General features: G+C 42.2%; 2 protein-coding genes across 7 annotated transcripts in view; one reads left to right on the top strand and one right to left on the bottom strand.

The window, feature by feature from the left end:
- TOPBP1 (DNA topoisomerase II binding protein 1) overlaps positions 1-17,204 on the bottom strand; it is a 98,975-nt gene that overhangs the window by 7,111 nt on the left and 74,660 nt on the right. For 5 of the 6 annotated variants that reach the window (XM_058179623.1, XM_058179626.1, XM_058179625.1 and 2 more), the window contains 5 exons: positions 16,919-17,082; positions 6,735-6,849; positions 6,392-6,555; positions 4,014-4,154; positions 2,112-2,201 (listed from right to left, as the gene is read on the bottom strand). In XM_058179623.1, the coding sequence (XP_058035606.1) occupies positions 2,112-2,201; positions 4,014-4,154; positions 6,392-6,555; positions 6,735-6,849; positions 16,919-17,082 (674 nt within the window). Of the gene's footprint in view, positions 1-2,111; positions 2,202-4,013; positions 4,155-6,391; positions 6,556-6,734; positions 6,850-16,918; positions 17,083-17,204 lie in introns of those variants that run through there. The other variant, XM_058179628.1, reaches the window with a different exon arrangement.
- The window catches only part of CDV3 (CDV3 homolog), a 66,139-nt gene that overhangs the window by 19,135 nt on the left and 29,800 nt on the right, over positions 1-17,204 (top strand). The gene's annotated exons all lie outside the window — the stretch shown is intronic.

Raw genomic sequence — 17,204 nt, 5'->3', positions numbered from 1 at the left:
GAGGCCAAGTGACGTACACCACACACCTCACACCTTCCTTAACTAATGGTGACAGTCACAGCAGGCAATTTCATCCATGGAACAGCTGCCTCATGGATGCTGCTCTGGCCGTTTTTGTCATGGATTGCAGCTACTTCTGCAGCAGGAGGCCAAGTGATGCAGCACATGTGCCTTGCAGTGGCCTTCGGAAGGGTACTGTAGGGTACTGCAGCTATTCACAATTTTTTTACCTTTATTTCGTTCCGACTGTACTGGGCCACATGGGACGGGATGAAATAAGGGTTAAAAAATTCTGGATAGATGCTGCTAGAGTGCCTTTCGGAAGGCTGGCGCAAGGTGCAAGTTTCCTGCTGCAGAAGTGGCTGCGCCTGAGGAGCGCTTTTGGGAGAGAAGGCAAAGGGGAAGCGATCTCTTGCAAACTCCTGCTTCGCTTCTGCCTCTCCACTGGGCGACACCCGGCAGCCCCAGATGCCCAAAGCCCGCACCCACACAGCTTCCTTTTCTACAATGCATGGCTCTTTATCGAGGGGGTGGCAGGTAGGGTGGGGGAGACGCATGGAGCGAGACAGGGTTCACTCCTCTTGCTGTCTCTTCTCCCCCTCTCGCCAGGCATGGCAAAGATTCCTGCCACTGCCCAAATTGGATGCAATTTGAGGGTGGCAGGTAGAGAGCAGTGGGGCTGGGGAGACATGAGACGCGTGTCTTACCTGCCTTGCAGCTCCGTCTTATGTCTCGCTGTTGTCTGTAGGCAAACATGTATGGTAAAAAAGGGGGGGAGAAGAGATGGCAAGAGGAGCGAACCCCATCTCGCTCCACGCATCTTGCTTCTCCCCTGTCCCACATGCCATCCTCCTCAATAAAGAGTCAGGTGCTGTGGAAGAGGAAGCCGGGCAGGCGCAAGCTTTGGGTATCGGGCTGCCGGGGGTTGCCTGGTGGAGAGGCGGGAGTATGCAGGCAAGGGGGATTGATGGATGGGAGGTAGCGAGTGCCAAGAACACCGGGGAGATTCCTGTCTTTGGCTGCCCCAGTGAACAGCTGACAAGCGGCTGTGTTGCGCTGCCACAGCAGCACAACATAGCAGCAGCTATGAGGTGGCCACGCTTGCTGCTTCCTGCACCTCCAAAATAATAACACCCCCCCAAATAATTGAACCCCTTATTTCGGGTTCAAAAAATATCAGACAGGGTCTTATTTTTGGGGAAACACATACAATACTACTAAATACAATACTAAATACAATACTACTAAAAAATACAATACTAATGATGGATGATCAATGTCTGCTCATGTGGGTAAGACTCATGAGACAATATATTACACATGCATTTTGCAAAAACTTACTCTAAATCATAATTACATAATTTTTTTGTTTTACAAGTAAATAGTGTGCTCTCCCACTTTTTCCTGTGTAGATCTGAATGAGTAACGTAGATCTAAATATCTATATGCTAATAAAATTCTTATCATTTAACCAGAAAAGTGTGCCATAGGACAATTTTTGAATCAAGGTAATTTGATTCAAATAGTCTAACTTACCAAATGTGTCCAAAATCCAGGACCTGGGACTTCTCCCTGCACCCCCGGTAGGTTGGCTCTGACTTGCATGAATCCACTCCCAAGCACCCTTCCCAACCCATGCCACCCAGATATTTGACCAGCATGGCCCCTCACTGAGACCATCCAAGCATTCTTGATTCATGCTACTTCCCCATATGTCCTTACCTGGAGGCATCTCATATGCACCCATAGCCCCATAAACCCTACTTGAGTTACACCAACCTGAGAACCTTCTCCGATTTACATAGCACTTCTTGAGCACTCCCAGGCATTCTTCTAGACCTATGCCATCCACCCACACTCCTTGATCCATACTGCATTTCTGGTGCACATCCATTTAACTCTCTCAACACATGCAGCACTTCTTGTGCATTCCCACATGCCCTTCCTTTTTTTTAAATTGAAATAATTCCTTCAAATGGAATTCTTTCAATTATAAACAATTAGTGAGGTTTAACATATAATCTGAAAACATTTTTTATTAAAATAGCAATATTTTCCTCTCCTATGATTATCAAATATACTGATATCTAAACAATTAAATGTATACACACCTTTGCACCTCCTGATTCTAGAAGACGCTTGAAGCCTGATTCCTTCGCTGGATCAACATTCAAAATAACTCTCCAACCACCAAATGCTCCCTAAAAAAGGCAGAAACATTCATTTATATTTATATGTGTGTTTGGGTGTGCACCAAAATATAATTAACTTTGTCCCATTGAAATATTTTTACCATTTACATTTCAAGCTCAGATAGACAATTCAAGTGAATTCTAAGATTAATTAATCTTAGCAATTTTCAATCAAGAAAGATAGATTAATGTTCTTCCCTGTTCCAATTCAAATCACACCTTATTCCTGCACAAGATATTCTACCTAACAGCTTGTAGTTGGAATCTCAAAAGGCAAAAAATGTTCTACCTGACTCAGAGGAAACTGCAGAAAAACTTCAGCAATACTACCATCCACAAATAACAAGTCAAAGCCTTTGTTACTTCGAACAAAAAAAGGAAATAAAATGAATTATATCTATAGCCCTTCCATGTTTCAGTACATGGTGCAAGAATACTGTTATCTGAATATGCACTCAAATTGGTAACAGACACATAAGTGTCTCTCAACTGAAAGATTATGAACTAGATCTTCCAAATCATGCCCTGCAATGGAGTACCATTTTTTTCAGACTATAAGATGCTCCGGACTATAAGACACACCTAGCTTTTGGGGAAAAGAAAAAAACAACAACCTGCCTCTGCCTCCCAGCAATTTGCCTCCTTGCAGCAAACAACCTGGTCAGCTTCAACACAGCCTGATTTAGCACGAGCAGCTGATTGGCAGTTGGATCTGCCTTCTGGAATACCCCCCATCAGCTGATCTAGGCTGTGGGGATTGCCACTGCCCATCACCGCTGCCGCCTATTGCTGCCTCTGCAGTGATGTGGCGATCCCCGCAGCCTGGAACAACTGATAGGTGGTATTCCAGGAGGAAGATTCAACTGTCAATCAGCTGCTCATGCTAAATCAGGCTGTGCCCAAGTTGTCCAGGCTGTTTGCTGAAAAGAGGCAAACTGCTGGGAGGCATAGGCTGGTGGGTGGAGACTGGCGGGTGGGCGGGGCTTGGGCAGCATTTGCTGTTTAAGATGGACAGACATTTCCAGCCAATTTTTTTGGGAGGGGGGAGTGCATCTTATACCAAAAAATACGGTAAGTCCACAAATGTTCATTAACTCATAGGTTCTTTTCTTCAGCTATGTTTCACTGATTATGGTTTACCAAAGTAACAAAGCTCATAATATATTTAGTGACTGAAACGTCATTTGGCAATGAATTGCTATCAAAAGTTCCAAATTTAGATACTTGATTGGTCTGAGAAATAGGGAAAATTACAAAGAGGAAACTGCACAAACAGAATGATAGGAAACCACAAGATTTCAATCAAAGTTAAAAATCATGTTTCTTAAATCTCTTATTTGGGCATTTATTTACCCATTATATAACAAGGTGTTTTAAAGTTATGCTGGTGTTTTATACTATAGTGACTGAGGTATCTTTAATGGTCTCTGAGCTTTGTTGTTTTCTTGCAGATGTTTCATTACAGCTGACATCATCAGTGTTGTTGCTAGTTTGGGTAATGAAAATGTCTTCAAGAAAACAACCAAGCAGAGAGCACCTAGGACCCCTCCTTTCAACCCTGAGCTACAAATATTCTCCTTTATTGGTACTATAGTGACTGTACAAATACTATAAATTGTTATTTGGGAATGAAGGTTGTGTCTTTGAGTCAGTGACTATCTGGACTAGTTCCTGCAGTTTTTTTGGCAGAATTTTCATAAATTCATGCACTATCCATCAATAAAATAGTTATTTGAGTAAATCAAGCTGGAATAATATTTCTATTAGATGAAATATACCTCTGACAACAAGTTACAACTCATGATGTTTGTGTGTAAATACCTCAGCAGAGCTGTTTTGCTCTCTCCGTCGTTGTATTGTCTTTCTCCATCTCATTGCTGCAACTGCTAACTTCTTCTGAACTACATTGATTCCAGTCAGTACACTAAGTATAGAGTTACTTCCCCACTCATAATCTTCCTCCTATAATGATACAGGTAATCCTCCAGTTACGACAGTTCATTTAGCGACTGTTAGAAGTTACAACATAACACCCCCCCAGTACTTATGATACAGTCCTGAAGTTACAAATGTTGCAGCATTGCAGCTGTTCACACTTATGAATGACCGCAAAGGCACTGCAACATTTGCCCTTCCTAAAGTCTTGCAAGATCCTAGTCCCCAGAAGCTTCCAATCTCAGCGTGAAAAGTGTTTGCAAACTAATGGGAGGCTTGAAGCAATGTGATTTACTGCTCCAAGTCTCGTCAGTTTGTAAATGCTTTTTGTGCCAAGACTGCAAGCAAACAAAATGGGGCAAAGAGGCTGGAGAGGAGACAGCTTGTTTGATCTTCATAAGGTAAGTGATCTGGTACAACAGAATGGGAGGGGGAACAATTGTGGGAACCGCAGGGGAGGAAGCATGAGATATCTCAGTGGGTCGGGGAGGCCTTGGGTGGTCTGAAGCAGGTGGACTGTTCCATTGCTAGGCCCTCCCATGGCCTTCCCCATCTGAGATACCTCATGTGCACTTAACGACCTGCGCATTCGATTAGCGAATGCATAGGTGGAAGCAGGGAATGATTATATAATTCATTCCAATGAACCCTGTAATTGGCAGGCTCCATTACATTCCTAACTCAAGGATTACATGTATTTAATGTAAACATCGGTCTCCCCTTCTGCAGCTCCATCTCCGTCAGGCTCTTCTCTTCCCCACCTCACTTTCTGCCAGGGCGAGGACCCTGCTCCCTAGGTTGCCATACAAGATGCCTGATCCCACTGGGGCTGCCCCAATCCCCTTCTCAAGTGCCACACCCCCAGAGGAAAAGAAGCAAGTGAAGCACTCGGTTAGAAAGAACTGGAACCTTTTTCCATGGTGGATGGGTGGCACTGAGGTCGCAGGCCCATCAGGCACTGCCATAGACAGCCCTCGCTTGGCCAGGTCCTGAATTAACTGTCTTAATTTGACTACTGTGGTAAAGTCACCCCCTGAATCTTGATTTAATTTGTAAATACATACAACTACAATAAAGGGATTTTTTGGTTTGGCAAAGTCAACGAAGTTGACTATTTTGAGCAAATCAGGAATGCAAACTATGACATATGTTGCATGAACATGACATTAAACATATTCATTGATATAAGTTCTAGATTGAGATCATACTTCATACTAAGGCACAATAGGATTTGTGGTAGGTTGTGTTTCTTCAGAAAGGTTTGATGAAGATGTTAATAGCTGTTAACCTGCCTAATAAGGGTCTTCTATTGTTGTACAAACTAAACATTTTGGTCATTGCCAAGTCAGAATATCAATAAAGTATATTAGAATCATAATTTACTCTCTGAAAAAAAAGGAGGATAGATGGATTACTTCTGTTATCATCAATGACACTTTAATTTGTAGAGTTTAAAACAATTGTTGAATGTTGTTTTAATATAATATAAAAAAAGATAGAAATGAGGATAGAAAAATGCCCTCACCCTCCCCACAAAAACTCAAGATATATTCTAATGGTTCTAGCACTTACAATTAAGACTCTTTTTGCCAAAAGGGCTAATAAACACACTAGCTTTTAATTGCTGTAGATCATCCCTAAATCCATAAATTCTCAATCAAGTGGCTGAATTGATAGGGATGTTAGCCCATGTGTAAAAGGACCTGAAAATATTCGTCTGATTGTACTATGCAACAGACTTCTTTGACAGTCCACAATTACTTCTATCTTAGACGGAGCATCACAACCAGGAATATTTGGTGTCTAAGAATAGATGAAGTGGGCCATACATTTGCTAGAAAGATGTGTTTGATTTTGGGGTTCAAATCCTTTATTAATGTTGCCCAAATGTATTTGGGGACAGATTGCCATCAAGATTCCCTCTTTGAGGGAAATGGACAGTTCAGAAGTGTAAAAACAAAATTAAATAAAATTATGTTTGAGGTGGGCCCGAAATTGTAAATATCAAAAGTTGTTTGTATCATTGAAAGCTCTGTTATTGTGCTTTTCTTTTAAGACAAAGATGTTAATATATGAGTTGTTTTTTCTAAACTAAAACCTCAGTATTCAGGTTAAATTGGCCTGTTGGCACTTTGTGATAAATAAGTGAGTTTTGGGTTGCAGTTTGGGCACTCGAACTTGAAAAGGTTCACCATCACTGTTCTAGAGTGCAAATTATATTAAAATATTAATGAATTTTAAATGGCCTTAATAATGTTGAATACCTTTACAAAGCTGTGTGCTGCTCTGCATGCTTCCAAATAGGAACGATGAAGCACCCATTTTCCTGCTGCCATTGAAGCCAAGAATTTCTCATTGCGAAGAGGCTGTCCCACAATTGTGTGTGTACAGCTCGAATCAAAGCATTGCTTCTCCAACACCACTCCCCCTAAGGAATATATTTTTGTATAGTTATTTTAAATCAGAATTCCTTCTGTAGGAAAAGCAAATTTAGGAATTTAAGAATTATTCAGTAAAGCAATTCAAAAGAAACATGATTCAACATGTCTCTGTGAGGAATGCAGCGAATCACGATACAACACCCCAAAAATTCTTTTAATCACCTACCTAGTTCTTCAATTAGCTGGTAATAATTAATTCGTTCTTGAGGATTAAGAGAAGAGAGCTGAAATCTGTGCATCTTTGTTGGTTCTTCATAGTCCCTTTGGTCAATTTTAGTGACCTGAATATGAAATAAAGGAAAAGCAATTAAAGGGTGTATAGGATGCTTTCTCATTAATAGTATCTTCCTACATAAAAAGTTCTTGCATATATATAGCAAGCCATCTGACATACCATATTTTTTGGACTATAAGATGGACTGGTGTATAAGACTAACCAAGATTTCAAATAGGTAAGCAAGAAAAAAAAAAATTTGCCCTCCCCAGCCCCCAGGAGCACTCTGCAGGCCTCCCAAACGCTCTGTGTGTCCTGTTTTTTGCAAAAACGGGGCGTGCAGAGGATTTGGGAGGCCTGCAAAGTGCTCCTGGGGGCTGGGGAGGGCAAAAACATGATGTATGGGGGGGTTTGGGGGGCATTTTTCACAAAAATGGGGGCATTTTTGCCTTCCCCAGCCCACAGGAAAATTCTAAAGGCCTCCCAAAGCCTCTGCGCACCGTTTTTGTGAAACACAGGCCCGTTTTTTGCAAACAGGACATGCGGGGTGGTGGTGGCCCTTCGGGAGGCTAAAGATGGCTGTATTTGGTATATAAGACGCACCAATATTTTCACCATCTTTTAGGGGGGAAAAGGGCATCTTATACTCAGAAAAATTCGGTAAGTTTAGAGTAAATTATCAAACTTAAATTGTCACTACAGTTCCAGTCCTTTAACAAGCACATAAGAAGCACTTTTTTCACATATTTCAGTGCTACTATATTGTCATTTATTACAGTAATTACACTGCCACAATTTAGTATATAGTAATAATAATTATAACAATAACAACAGTAATTTGTGATACATTTTAAAATGTTCAGTTGACTGAGTTTCATGTTTAATGAATAAGAGATAGTAATATAATCATCATCATCATCATCATCATTATAAGCAGCAGCAGCAGCAGCCATGGGTATGGCTTAAGATGGGAATCATCAAGAAAGAAACAGAAGGTTTAAAACTTGCTGCTCAAGAACAAGCACTACAAATTAATGCCATGAAAGCAAAGATACAAAAATCCACCGACTATCCAAACTGCCGACTTTGCAACAACAAAGTTGAAACTGTTTCACATTTAATATGTGAATGCAGCAAAATCGCACAAACTGATTACAAAGCTAGACCCGACCGAGTTGCTAAATAAATCCACTGGTGATTATGTAAAAAATACAACTTGCCTATATCCAAAAAGTCATGGAAACATAAAGTGGAAAAAGTTATACAAAATGAGAAGCTAAAGATCTTGTGGGACTTCTGAATACAGATGGATTGTCACTTGGAACACAACACGCCAGATATCACAGTTGTCGAAAACCAAAACATACAGTTTATTGACATCGCGGTACCAGGAGATGCCAGAGTCAAAGAAAAAGAACTGGAAAAAAATCATGAAATATCGTGACCTGGCCATCGAAACTACACGGCTAAGGATGAAACATGTAACAGTAATACCCATTGTCATTGGGGCACTTTGTCAGGTTGCCTCTGATTATATTTAGGAAAGAATACAGCTTAACTTCATTTGAAAATAATGAAAAGTACTTTTACTAAATACATCCGGACAACAGCAGTGTAAAGTTGGATCTGAGACAAAATATGGCTAACATTCCATATCCCCTCCCTCCTCCCCACAAGAGGTCAGGCAGGGCTGGTCCAATGACAGCTCCCCCTCGCCCCCCATGGTAATCTTATTCCGCAGGTCTCTGGCTGTTTATCTTCTCAGGAATGCAGTCTCCATTGGAAAGCCGCACGTCTAACGTTCATGCTGATTTCAAACCGTTACTCCCCCCTCCCTTTGTTCTTATGTCAGATGACACTCTTAAAGGGCCCTCTTCTCTTAACCTGAATAGGATAGTAATACGTCTTAAGTCCATGAGCTATTTTACATTACACATAAAAACCATTGCAATCTAACTACTGAATATAAGTTGTACAAAGGGATGTGAGGATTGGAGTGGAGGCTGACATTCGGCCCTCCTGCAACAAGGACGTTAGTCCTGGAAAAGAAAAGAGAAAAGTTAGGGTTTTTCAGGATATTTTCTATAGAATTGTGCTATCTTGTCTGAAGCGCAAACATCTTCCTTGTTCACCCATTCAGCTTGGGACAAAGGGAAATGCTTCCAAGCAATAAGATATTGGATTTTATTTCTATGTTTTCTGGAATCTAAGCTTTCTTTTACTTCAGAATGTTGTTCGCCTTCTATGAGAATTGGTATAGGAGGGGGTGTATGGTTAGCACGGAAAGGAGACGTGTGTTCTCGTTTCAGTAAGCTCACATGGAAAACGGGATGAATTCTTCTAAGTGTTTTTGGCAATTCTAGTTGTACAGTCACGGGATTGAAGATTTTCACTATGGGGAAAGGTCCCACATACTTAGGTCCCAGTTTTTTAGATTTTTGAGTGGTTTGTAAATATTTGGTGGAGAGATAAACCTTATCTCCAACTTGGTACTTGTTTTCAGGGGATCTTTTTTTATCAGCTTGTTTTTTGTGTGCATGGTGGGTGTCATCAATCGCTTTGCGAGTCATTTTCCATGTGCTATGTATTTGATCTATCCATTCTGACAAGGATGAAACCGTGGTTTTTTCCTTTGGAAGTTCCGAGATGGGAACAAAGTCTTGACCCGAGGCTATTTTAAAAGGAGTAAATCCTGTGCTACTATGAATTGAGTTATTGTAGGCTACTTCCGCAAAAGATAGTAGGTCCGCACAATTATCTTCTTATAGTTAATGTAACAACGTAGATATTGTTCTACGAGTTCGAGCGTTCACAACTTCCATTAGTCTGGGGATGATGGGAGGAGCTTACTCCTTGGGCGGAGCCTATCAGTCGCAAAAACTCTTCCAAAACTGAGAAGTGAACTGAACTCCTCGATCTGAGATGATGCGTTCAGGAACTCCATGGAGTCTATAAATGTGTTGCACAAACAACTTTGCCAAAGTCTTTGAAGAAGGTATTTTGGAACATGGGATAAAGTGGACTTGTTTGGAGAACAGGTCTGTAACTACCCAGATTACTGTATTGCCTGCACTTTCAGGTAGCTCCACTATGAAATCCATGGATATTTCCTTCCAGGGGGCTCCTGGCCGGGCTACTGTTTGAAGCAATCCAGGAGGCTTTCCTGGTGGCCTTTTAGATGATGCGCAAATTGGGCAACTCACTATATAAGATTGAATGTCCTTTTTAAGTCCTAGCCACCAAAATTGTCTTTTAAGAAGGTGTAAGGTTTTTACAAACCCAAAATGCCCCGCCATTTTAGCATCATGGCATCACTATAGTATGGTTTCTCTAAGTGATGCAGGAACATATAGTTTTGCTCCAATACAAGCTAGTCCATCACGGAGCGTGCATTCGTGCGAATGAGTTAAGAACCAGTCATCTGTCGTGTCCCACTCCTCCGCTGACGGCCGGGTCAGGGAAATCCGAATCAGGCTTGCCTCTGCAGCTCTGCCCAAAGTCCTAGCAAAGTCCTCAGAGCAGGCAGGAGACCAGAAAGTGACTTCAGCAAGATAAGTTCGACTTTGCCTGACTCAGAGACTGCCAGAAAGCAGATCCTTTATATAGGCCATGGGGTGTGGCTCCATGACTCAGCACTCATTAAGGCCTGCCCCTCCCTTCCTTCTGTTGCCTCCGCCTATCCAGTCTTCTGATGCGAGGGTCACTCCAATCAGCAGCTGTTGGAAATAAACTTTCCTCAGGCTCACATGCTGTGGAGGAGGGGAGGGTCTAGCTGTCTGCTTGCCTGGGCATGGAGCCAGGGCTGGGGCCGGGGGGTGCTCCCTCCTCTGCAGCCTGCTTGGGCATGGAGCCAGGGCTGGGACCGGGAGATGCCCCCTCCTCTTCAGCTTGTCTGGGCATGGAGCCAGGACTGGGGCCGGGAGGCATACATTCCTCCGTGTTCGGGAGCAGATAAGAAGGCCCCGGCTGCTGTGAGAGCGGGCAAGACACAACATCATCCATGTTCAGAGCCTCTTTGAACAATTGAGTTAATTCATCTGGTAGTGATGTTTCGGTTTTGGTATGGCTTCGGGTTACAGCCGGAGCTGCTAATTGTTGAATGGGGACTATTGGCCGTATCACCTCGGAATGCGTCCCATTGTACTGAGGTAGCTGTGAAAGAGCATCTGCCAGGAAGTTCTTTCCTCCGGGAATGTAATGTAATGTAAAGTTAAAATGGTTAAAATATTGAGCCCAGCGGGCTTGTTTAGGTGAAAGTCTTCTAGGAGTTTTTAAGGCTTCTAAATTTTTGTGGTCAGTCCATACTTCAAAAGGATGGTTAGATCCCTCTAAGAAATGTCTCCATGTGCGAAGAGCCCAATGAACCGCAAAAGCTTCCTTTTCCCAAATAGCCCACCTCCGTTCAGTTTCAGTCAATTTTCGGGAAGTGAAAGCACAAGGTTGTAGTTTACCATCAGCATTGTTTTGGAGCAAAACTGCTCCAACTGCTACATCACTAGCGTCCGCTTGTACTACAAAAGGAACATCCATGTGTTTTAAGATAGGCTCAGCAGCAGTCGTTTTAACTTTTCAAATGCCGCTTGACATTCCATTGTCCATTCAAGGGGTAATGAAGGTTTGGGTTTTGTATTTCCTTTAGTTTTTAGGAGGTTGGTGATAGGGAGAGTAATTTGAGCAAAGGAGGGGATGAATTGACGATAAAAGTTCGCAAATGCCAGAAAGCTCTGCAACTGTTTGCGCGTACGTAGGGGTGCCCATTCCAAGACCGCTTTTACCTTCTCTGGGTCCATTTCTAATCCGTCCGCTAAAATGCGGTATCCCAGATAGTCTATTTTTGTTTGATGAAATTCACATTTGGATAGCTTGGCATAGAGTTCAGCTGCGAGTAATTTTTTGAGCACCGCTCTTACTAGTTTTATGTGTTCATTCATTGTTTCTGTGTAAATAAGTATATCATCAAGATAGACAAGGACCCCTTTAAACAAGTGTTGATGGAGTATTTCATTTATCAGTTGCATGAAAACTGCGGGCGCTCCCTGCAGGCCGAATGGAAGCACTCGAAACTGAAAACATCCCAGAAGGCAGTTGAAAGTGGTTTTCCATTCATCCCCTTCCTTTATACAAACTCTGTAGCAAGCCTCTCATAGGTCTAACTTGGTAAAAAACTTCCCTTTCGCTAGATGGGCTAGCATGTCTTTCATAAGCGGCATGGGGTATACGTTTTCGGCGCAAATGGCGTTAAGGTTCCTATAGTCGACTATGAGATGAAAGGAGCCATCTTTCTTTTCTCGGAACATCACTGGTGCAGCCACTCGAGGCCTCGCTGGTTAAATGAAACCCCACTCTAAATTCTTGTCTATAAATTTACGTAGCTCTTCTAATTCTTTTTGGGTCATGGGGTAAGCTTTTGGCTTTGGGAGCTTTACCCAAGGAAGTATGTCTATTGCAGTCAGTAGGCCTATGAGGGGAGTAGAGCATCGGATGATTTTTCACTAAAGACTTCTCGTAAGTCCTAGTATTCCTTGGGGATCCTCTCCTCCCCTTCTATCCATTCCATCATTGCCCCCATCACGTCGTGGGGTATGGCAGACTTGACCCTAGTGTCTCTTTCTTTCACTTTTGGTACTTTAGAGCGAAAACGTAGAACCCCTGTCTTCCAGTTAATACGTGGGTTCCATTTTCAGAGCTATGAGAGGTCTAACAGCAGGGGTTGGTCCATCCCCGGGGCTACTATAAAATTTAGGACCTCCTGATGGTCTCCTATCATCATTTCTATGGGTTCCGTAACGAAGTGGGCGGGACCTCCCCCTGCCACAGAGCCATTCAACTGGCAAAAGGCTATAGGCCGACTCAAGATTTTTAGTTTTAGTTCCATCTTTTTAACTACTTCGGGGCTAATGATGCACCTGGTACACCCGGAGTCTAGGAGTGCTAACATTTTCCCTTTATTCCCCGAGGAAGGGACATGCAGTTTGACGGGAATTGTCAAGGGCCCCCCTTTCCAACTCACCAGAAGATCTTCATCGGATTCTGACGTGGTTTTGCTGTCATCGAACTCGGTCGGTGTCCCACGCTCCTCCTCGATGGGAGTGGCCTTCTTGGCGACACCTACTCCCGTCTTTGCCAGCTCTTGCGCCTTCTTAGTTGGCTTGCCTGGTTCCTTTCCACCACTAGGGGTTGTCTTCGACACCAACTTCACACAGCAGTCAGCTGCTTGGTGGCCTTCTTTTCCACATCTGAAGCAAGCGGTGGAACGTTGTCTCCTACTCTCCGTAGTAAGGGCGTCCTTTGGAGGGCTTCTAGGGAAATGGGTGGGGTTTTGCCTTCCAGTGGGCTCTGCTCGACTGCAATCCTTTGCCAGCTCGATTTCCATCTCTGCTGCCAGGGTATACCAGCCATACAACGTGGTTGGAGAGGCCCGTGCCCGGCACAACGCACACAGATCTCCATTCGGGCCTTGTAAATGTCCACAAGAATCACCTCCGACCATCCTCTCATCAAGGGAACCAGATCACTAAACTCCTGGTTGTAGTCATCCACTGGTCTCCTCCCTTGCCTGATAGTTTTCATCCGGCCTTTGGCCTTCTGCTCTGCCAGGGGGTCCTCGAACCTCCTCCTCAGCGCAGTCATAAAATGCTCATAGTTTTGCAGTAAGGGGAAGTGCCTGCTGTATAACGACACAAACCACGCAGCTGCACTTCCAATTAGGTTTTGGGTCATAGCTCTAACCTGCGCCGCCTACGAACAATATTCTTCCCCCCAGTCCACCATATGGTTATTCACTAACGCCAGGAACAGTCCTAGCTCCTTGGCATCTCCATCGAATTTCCCAGATATGGGGGGGATTTTAGGCTTTTTCCTTCCTCTACGCAGCCTCACTTGGCCAGCAGGTGGCGTACGCCCTCCATCCGACTCAGCTGCCTCTGGAGGAGAATTTCTGGCTCTGGCTCTTCCAAAATCTCTACGCATTGGGAAACTCCCCCAGTTGCTCCCCTGGCAATTTCTTCATCCTCCCCCCTGGAGGACCGAATAGGGGATTCATACCTTTGGCGAGCTGCTTGCCTTACTTTCACCTCACGGTAAAGACGCAATGCCTCGTCCAACTGGAGCCTGTCTCTGATTTCCTGCTCTTGTTTCCAATCTGAAAGTCGGGCCTTCCCTTTTCTCCTTTTAGTCACTCCAGAAGGAAGCTTTTCAGGATCTGGCTGCCACATTTTTTCTTCCAACTGCAATTGTTCCATCCACCGGGCTCTGCAATCCTCCAGTTCGGGTTAAACTAACAGAAGAAATACCTCCAGGCGGCTCCTCCAGTTCAGCAGCTGGCTGGCTTCCCATCAAAGTTTTCATTTCGACCCCCACGGTATTTAGGTTTAAATCCTGGTTGGTCGACATGGTGAGATCCAACTTAATGTCAGGCTGCCTCTGATTATATTTAGGAAAGAATACAGCTTAACTTCATTTGAAAATAAAGAAAAGTACTTTTACTAAATACATCCGGACAACAGCAGTGTAAAGTTGGATCTGAGACAAAATATGGCTAACATTCCATATCCCCTCATTAGTCCCTCATCCCTACAAGAGGTCAGGCAGAGCTGGTCCAATGCCAGCTCCCTCTCGTCCCCGTGGTAATCTTCTTCCGCAGGTCTCTGGCTGTTTATCTTCTCATGAATGCAGCCTCCGTTGGAAAGCCCGCGCGTCTAACGTTCATGCTGATTTCAAACCGTTACTCCCCCCTCCCTTTGTTCTTATATCAGACAACACTCTTAAAGGGCCCTCTTCTCTTAACCTGAATAGGATAGTAATACATCTTAAGTCCATGAGCTATTTTACATTACACATAAAAACCATTGCAATCTAACTACTGAATATAAATTGTACAAAAGGATGTGAGGATTGGAGTGGAGGCTGACACACTTGGTACCATGTCCAAGAATTTTATAAGATACATCAACAAATTGCAGCTTTCTGCAATAACACCAGCAGAACTCCAAAAACCTGTGCTACTTGGAACATCATACATCTTAAGAAAGTACTTGGTTGATATCTAGGACGCTGGCAGCAACCCGTATCAACCATTAGCACCAATCAATGCTATTTGTAATGTATTTTTGAATGTTCAGTTGACTGAGTTTCATTTTTAATGAAGAAAGTAAATAATAATAATAATTTTGTTGTTCATCATACAGTTAAACAGATGTTGGCACTACAGTCTACCTACTGAATCCTTTCCAAGGACTAGTAGGATTAGATGACCTACAAGGTCCTTTCCAAGTCTGTTAATCTAACCTAAGCTGGGATAGGCAGATATGGATGTTTGATGGTGTTACAGATATTGTTGCAGGATGTAAGCTGTTCTGAGTAAAGCTGCCTTTTGCAATTGACTGACGGTGAATTTGTCAATGCCAATGATGTTGAAGTGGTGCTTCAGTTGTTTTGGGACTGCACCCAAGGCACCTATTATTAATAGGACTACCTTTGCTTGTTTTTGCCACCGTCATTCTATTTCTATTTGCAGGTCTTTGTCTTTTGTGATTTTCTCTAGTTCTTTCTCTTCTATTATACTGTTTCCAGGTACCGCCATGTCCACTAGCCAGCTACTGCAACATTCACTTTTTATCTTTTTTATTGACAATATGCATTTGTTCTTAAGACTTGGTCTTGTGCAACCAGAATTAGCAACTTTGTCTTTTCTTCAACTTTGCTGCTCTTAATCATTACCAAGTCTTGATTATATCTGTTTTCCCTCTTTTTTCCTTGTATTGGCCATGTATTGCTTTGTCTTTCCATGCCTTCATTCTGCTCTTTGTTTGGTCTTTCTTGTAGGCCAGTTTGGTCTCTCCAGTAATCAGTAAGCCTTCCTTGTATACTAACTTCAGTGCATTCATTGCATTGTTCTTCAGATATTCTTTCAAAGCCCTTTTTTCTTCTTCAACAGTCTGATGTACTTGTGACATTCCGTACATTTTCCTTGATAGGTGAGTCTGTTAATGATTCATTGTCATTATTTTTTGGTCTTCCTATCCATGGCTGCTGTTGCTGCTGCTGCTGTTATTATTATTATTATTGCAAAAGAGACTGCTTGTATTAAAAGACAACTTAGATCAAAGAGTTTTATGGATCATAAGCCATGTCAACATAAAAGTTTACAATCTAATCATTTGTTAGAAGACTACATGCTACTAGACTATTGTTTTTCATGCAATAGATCAACAGAATTATATTTTGGAAATTATTTATTTGAATTAGTAAAATCTGTACATATAGCTGAAATCAAGATTATGGCCTGCACCTATGGAGAAAGGATTTTTTCCCTTCTAGATCAAGGTGTCAAACTTGGGGCCCAGAGGCCGGATGCGGCAGGCACTGGCCATACCCATCCCCCTTTTAGTGTAGGAAGGAAGTCGCGATATTTCATGCAATGACAACATGATACTGCAACTTTGATACCCCTATTCTAGATCATTCTAAAGGCATACACATAAGTACCACATCTCTCTATACTTGTAAAGATGACCAATTAAATTCCAATTTCTAGTTTCTTAACCAGGAAGAATAAAGTCAGAAATAGTCAATTGCAATTAAATATTAGACTTAACTACATGATTTTTTATTAGGAATTTTGATGTTTAACTTAGGGTTTTCTTTGAACTTTGCAGCATTGGTAGGATTTTAGTTTCCCTAGGCTTTCAACTAAATTTTAATCAAGGAAAAAAAATTCTGGCAGGGTAAGAAGAGAATTTAAACTGATCAATTTGATGAAGAGCCTGTTCAACTGTCTTGTAGGTGATTTTTCATAAACATTTTAGAAAATTATATCATTGGTCTACCTGGAGGATGAGAGAACTAAATTCATAGCCAGTTCAAATTCTGTAAAGTGAAACCCATTATTTTAACTACGAGTCACAATTTACTTCCTGTCTGGATTCAACATCTTCATTACTCTTGTAGAAGAAATTACAAGATTGAAAGTAACTGCTGGGAAACTACTGAAATGTACATTTTTTTCTGTCTTGTACATCTACTATCTATAATTTAAGATTAACTTATTGGCAGCTCCTAAGAATACTTCAAACTAGAGATACAATTTCTCAATTTATGTGTTACTCTATGTATCCATTTGCTATGATAGAACATACATCTCCTTTTGGCTGGGGAGCGACGGGAGGATTTGCCAATGGAAAAGCAATAGCAGGAGCCAATGGAGTTGGGATCAGATGATCTTCTTTTATTGATGTTTCTGGATTTCTAATTAGAAGACTTGCGACCCCTACTGAATCAATTTTCGTTGAATCATTAATCCCTTAAATCAGAAAAATATTAGTGCATGATTTTTCATATTTGATAAAATTGAACAGTTTAGTAAGTAAAAGCAAATAAAAATGGACCAGTAAAAAAGGAGCATGAGTTAAACCTGAATACTGA

Source organism: Ahaetulla prasina, chromosome 4 (genome assembly GCF_028640845.1).
Source record: "Ahaetulla prasina isolate Xishuangbanna chromosome 4, ASM2864084v1, whole genome shotgun sequence".
In the NCBI taxonomy this organism is placed as follows: Eukaryota; Metazoa; Chordata; class Lepidosauria; order Squamata; family Colubridae; genus Ahaetulla; species Ahaetulla prasina.
The sequence above is the reverse complement of the archived record's forward strand: the minus strand, read 5'-3'. Positions and strand labels throughout refer to the sequence as shown.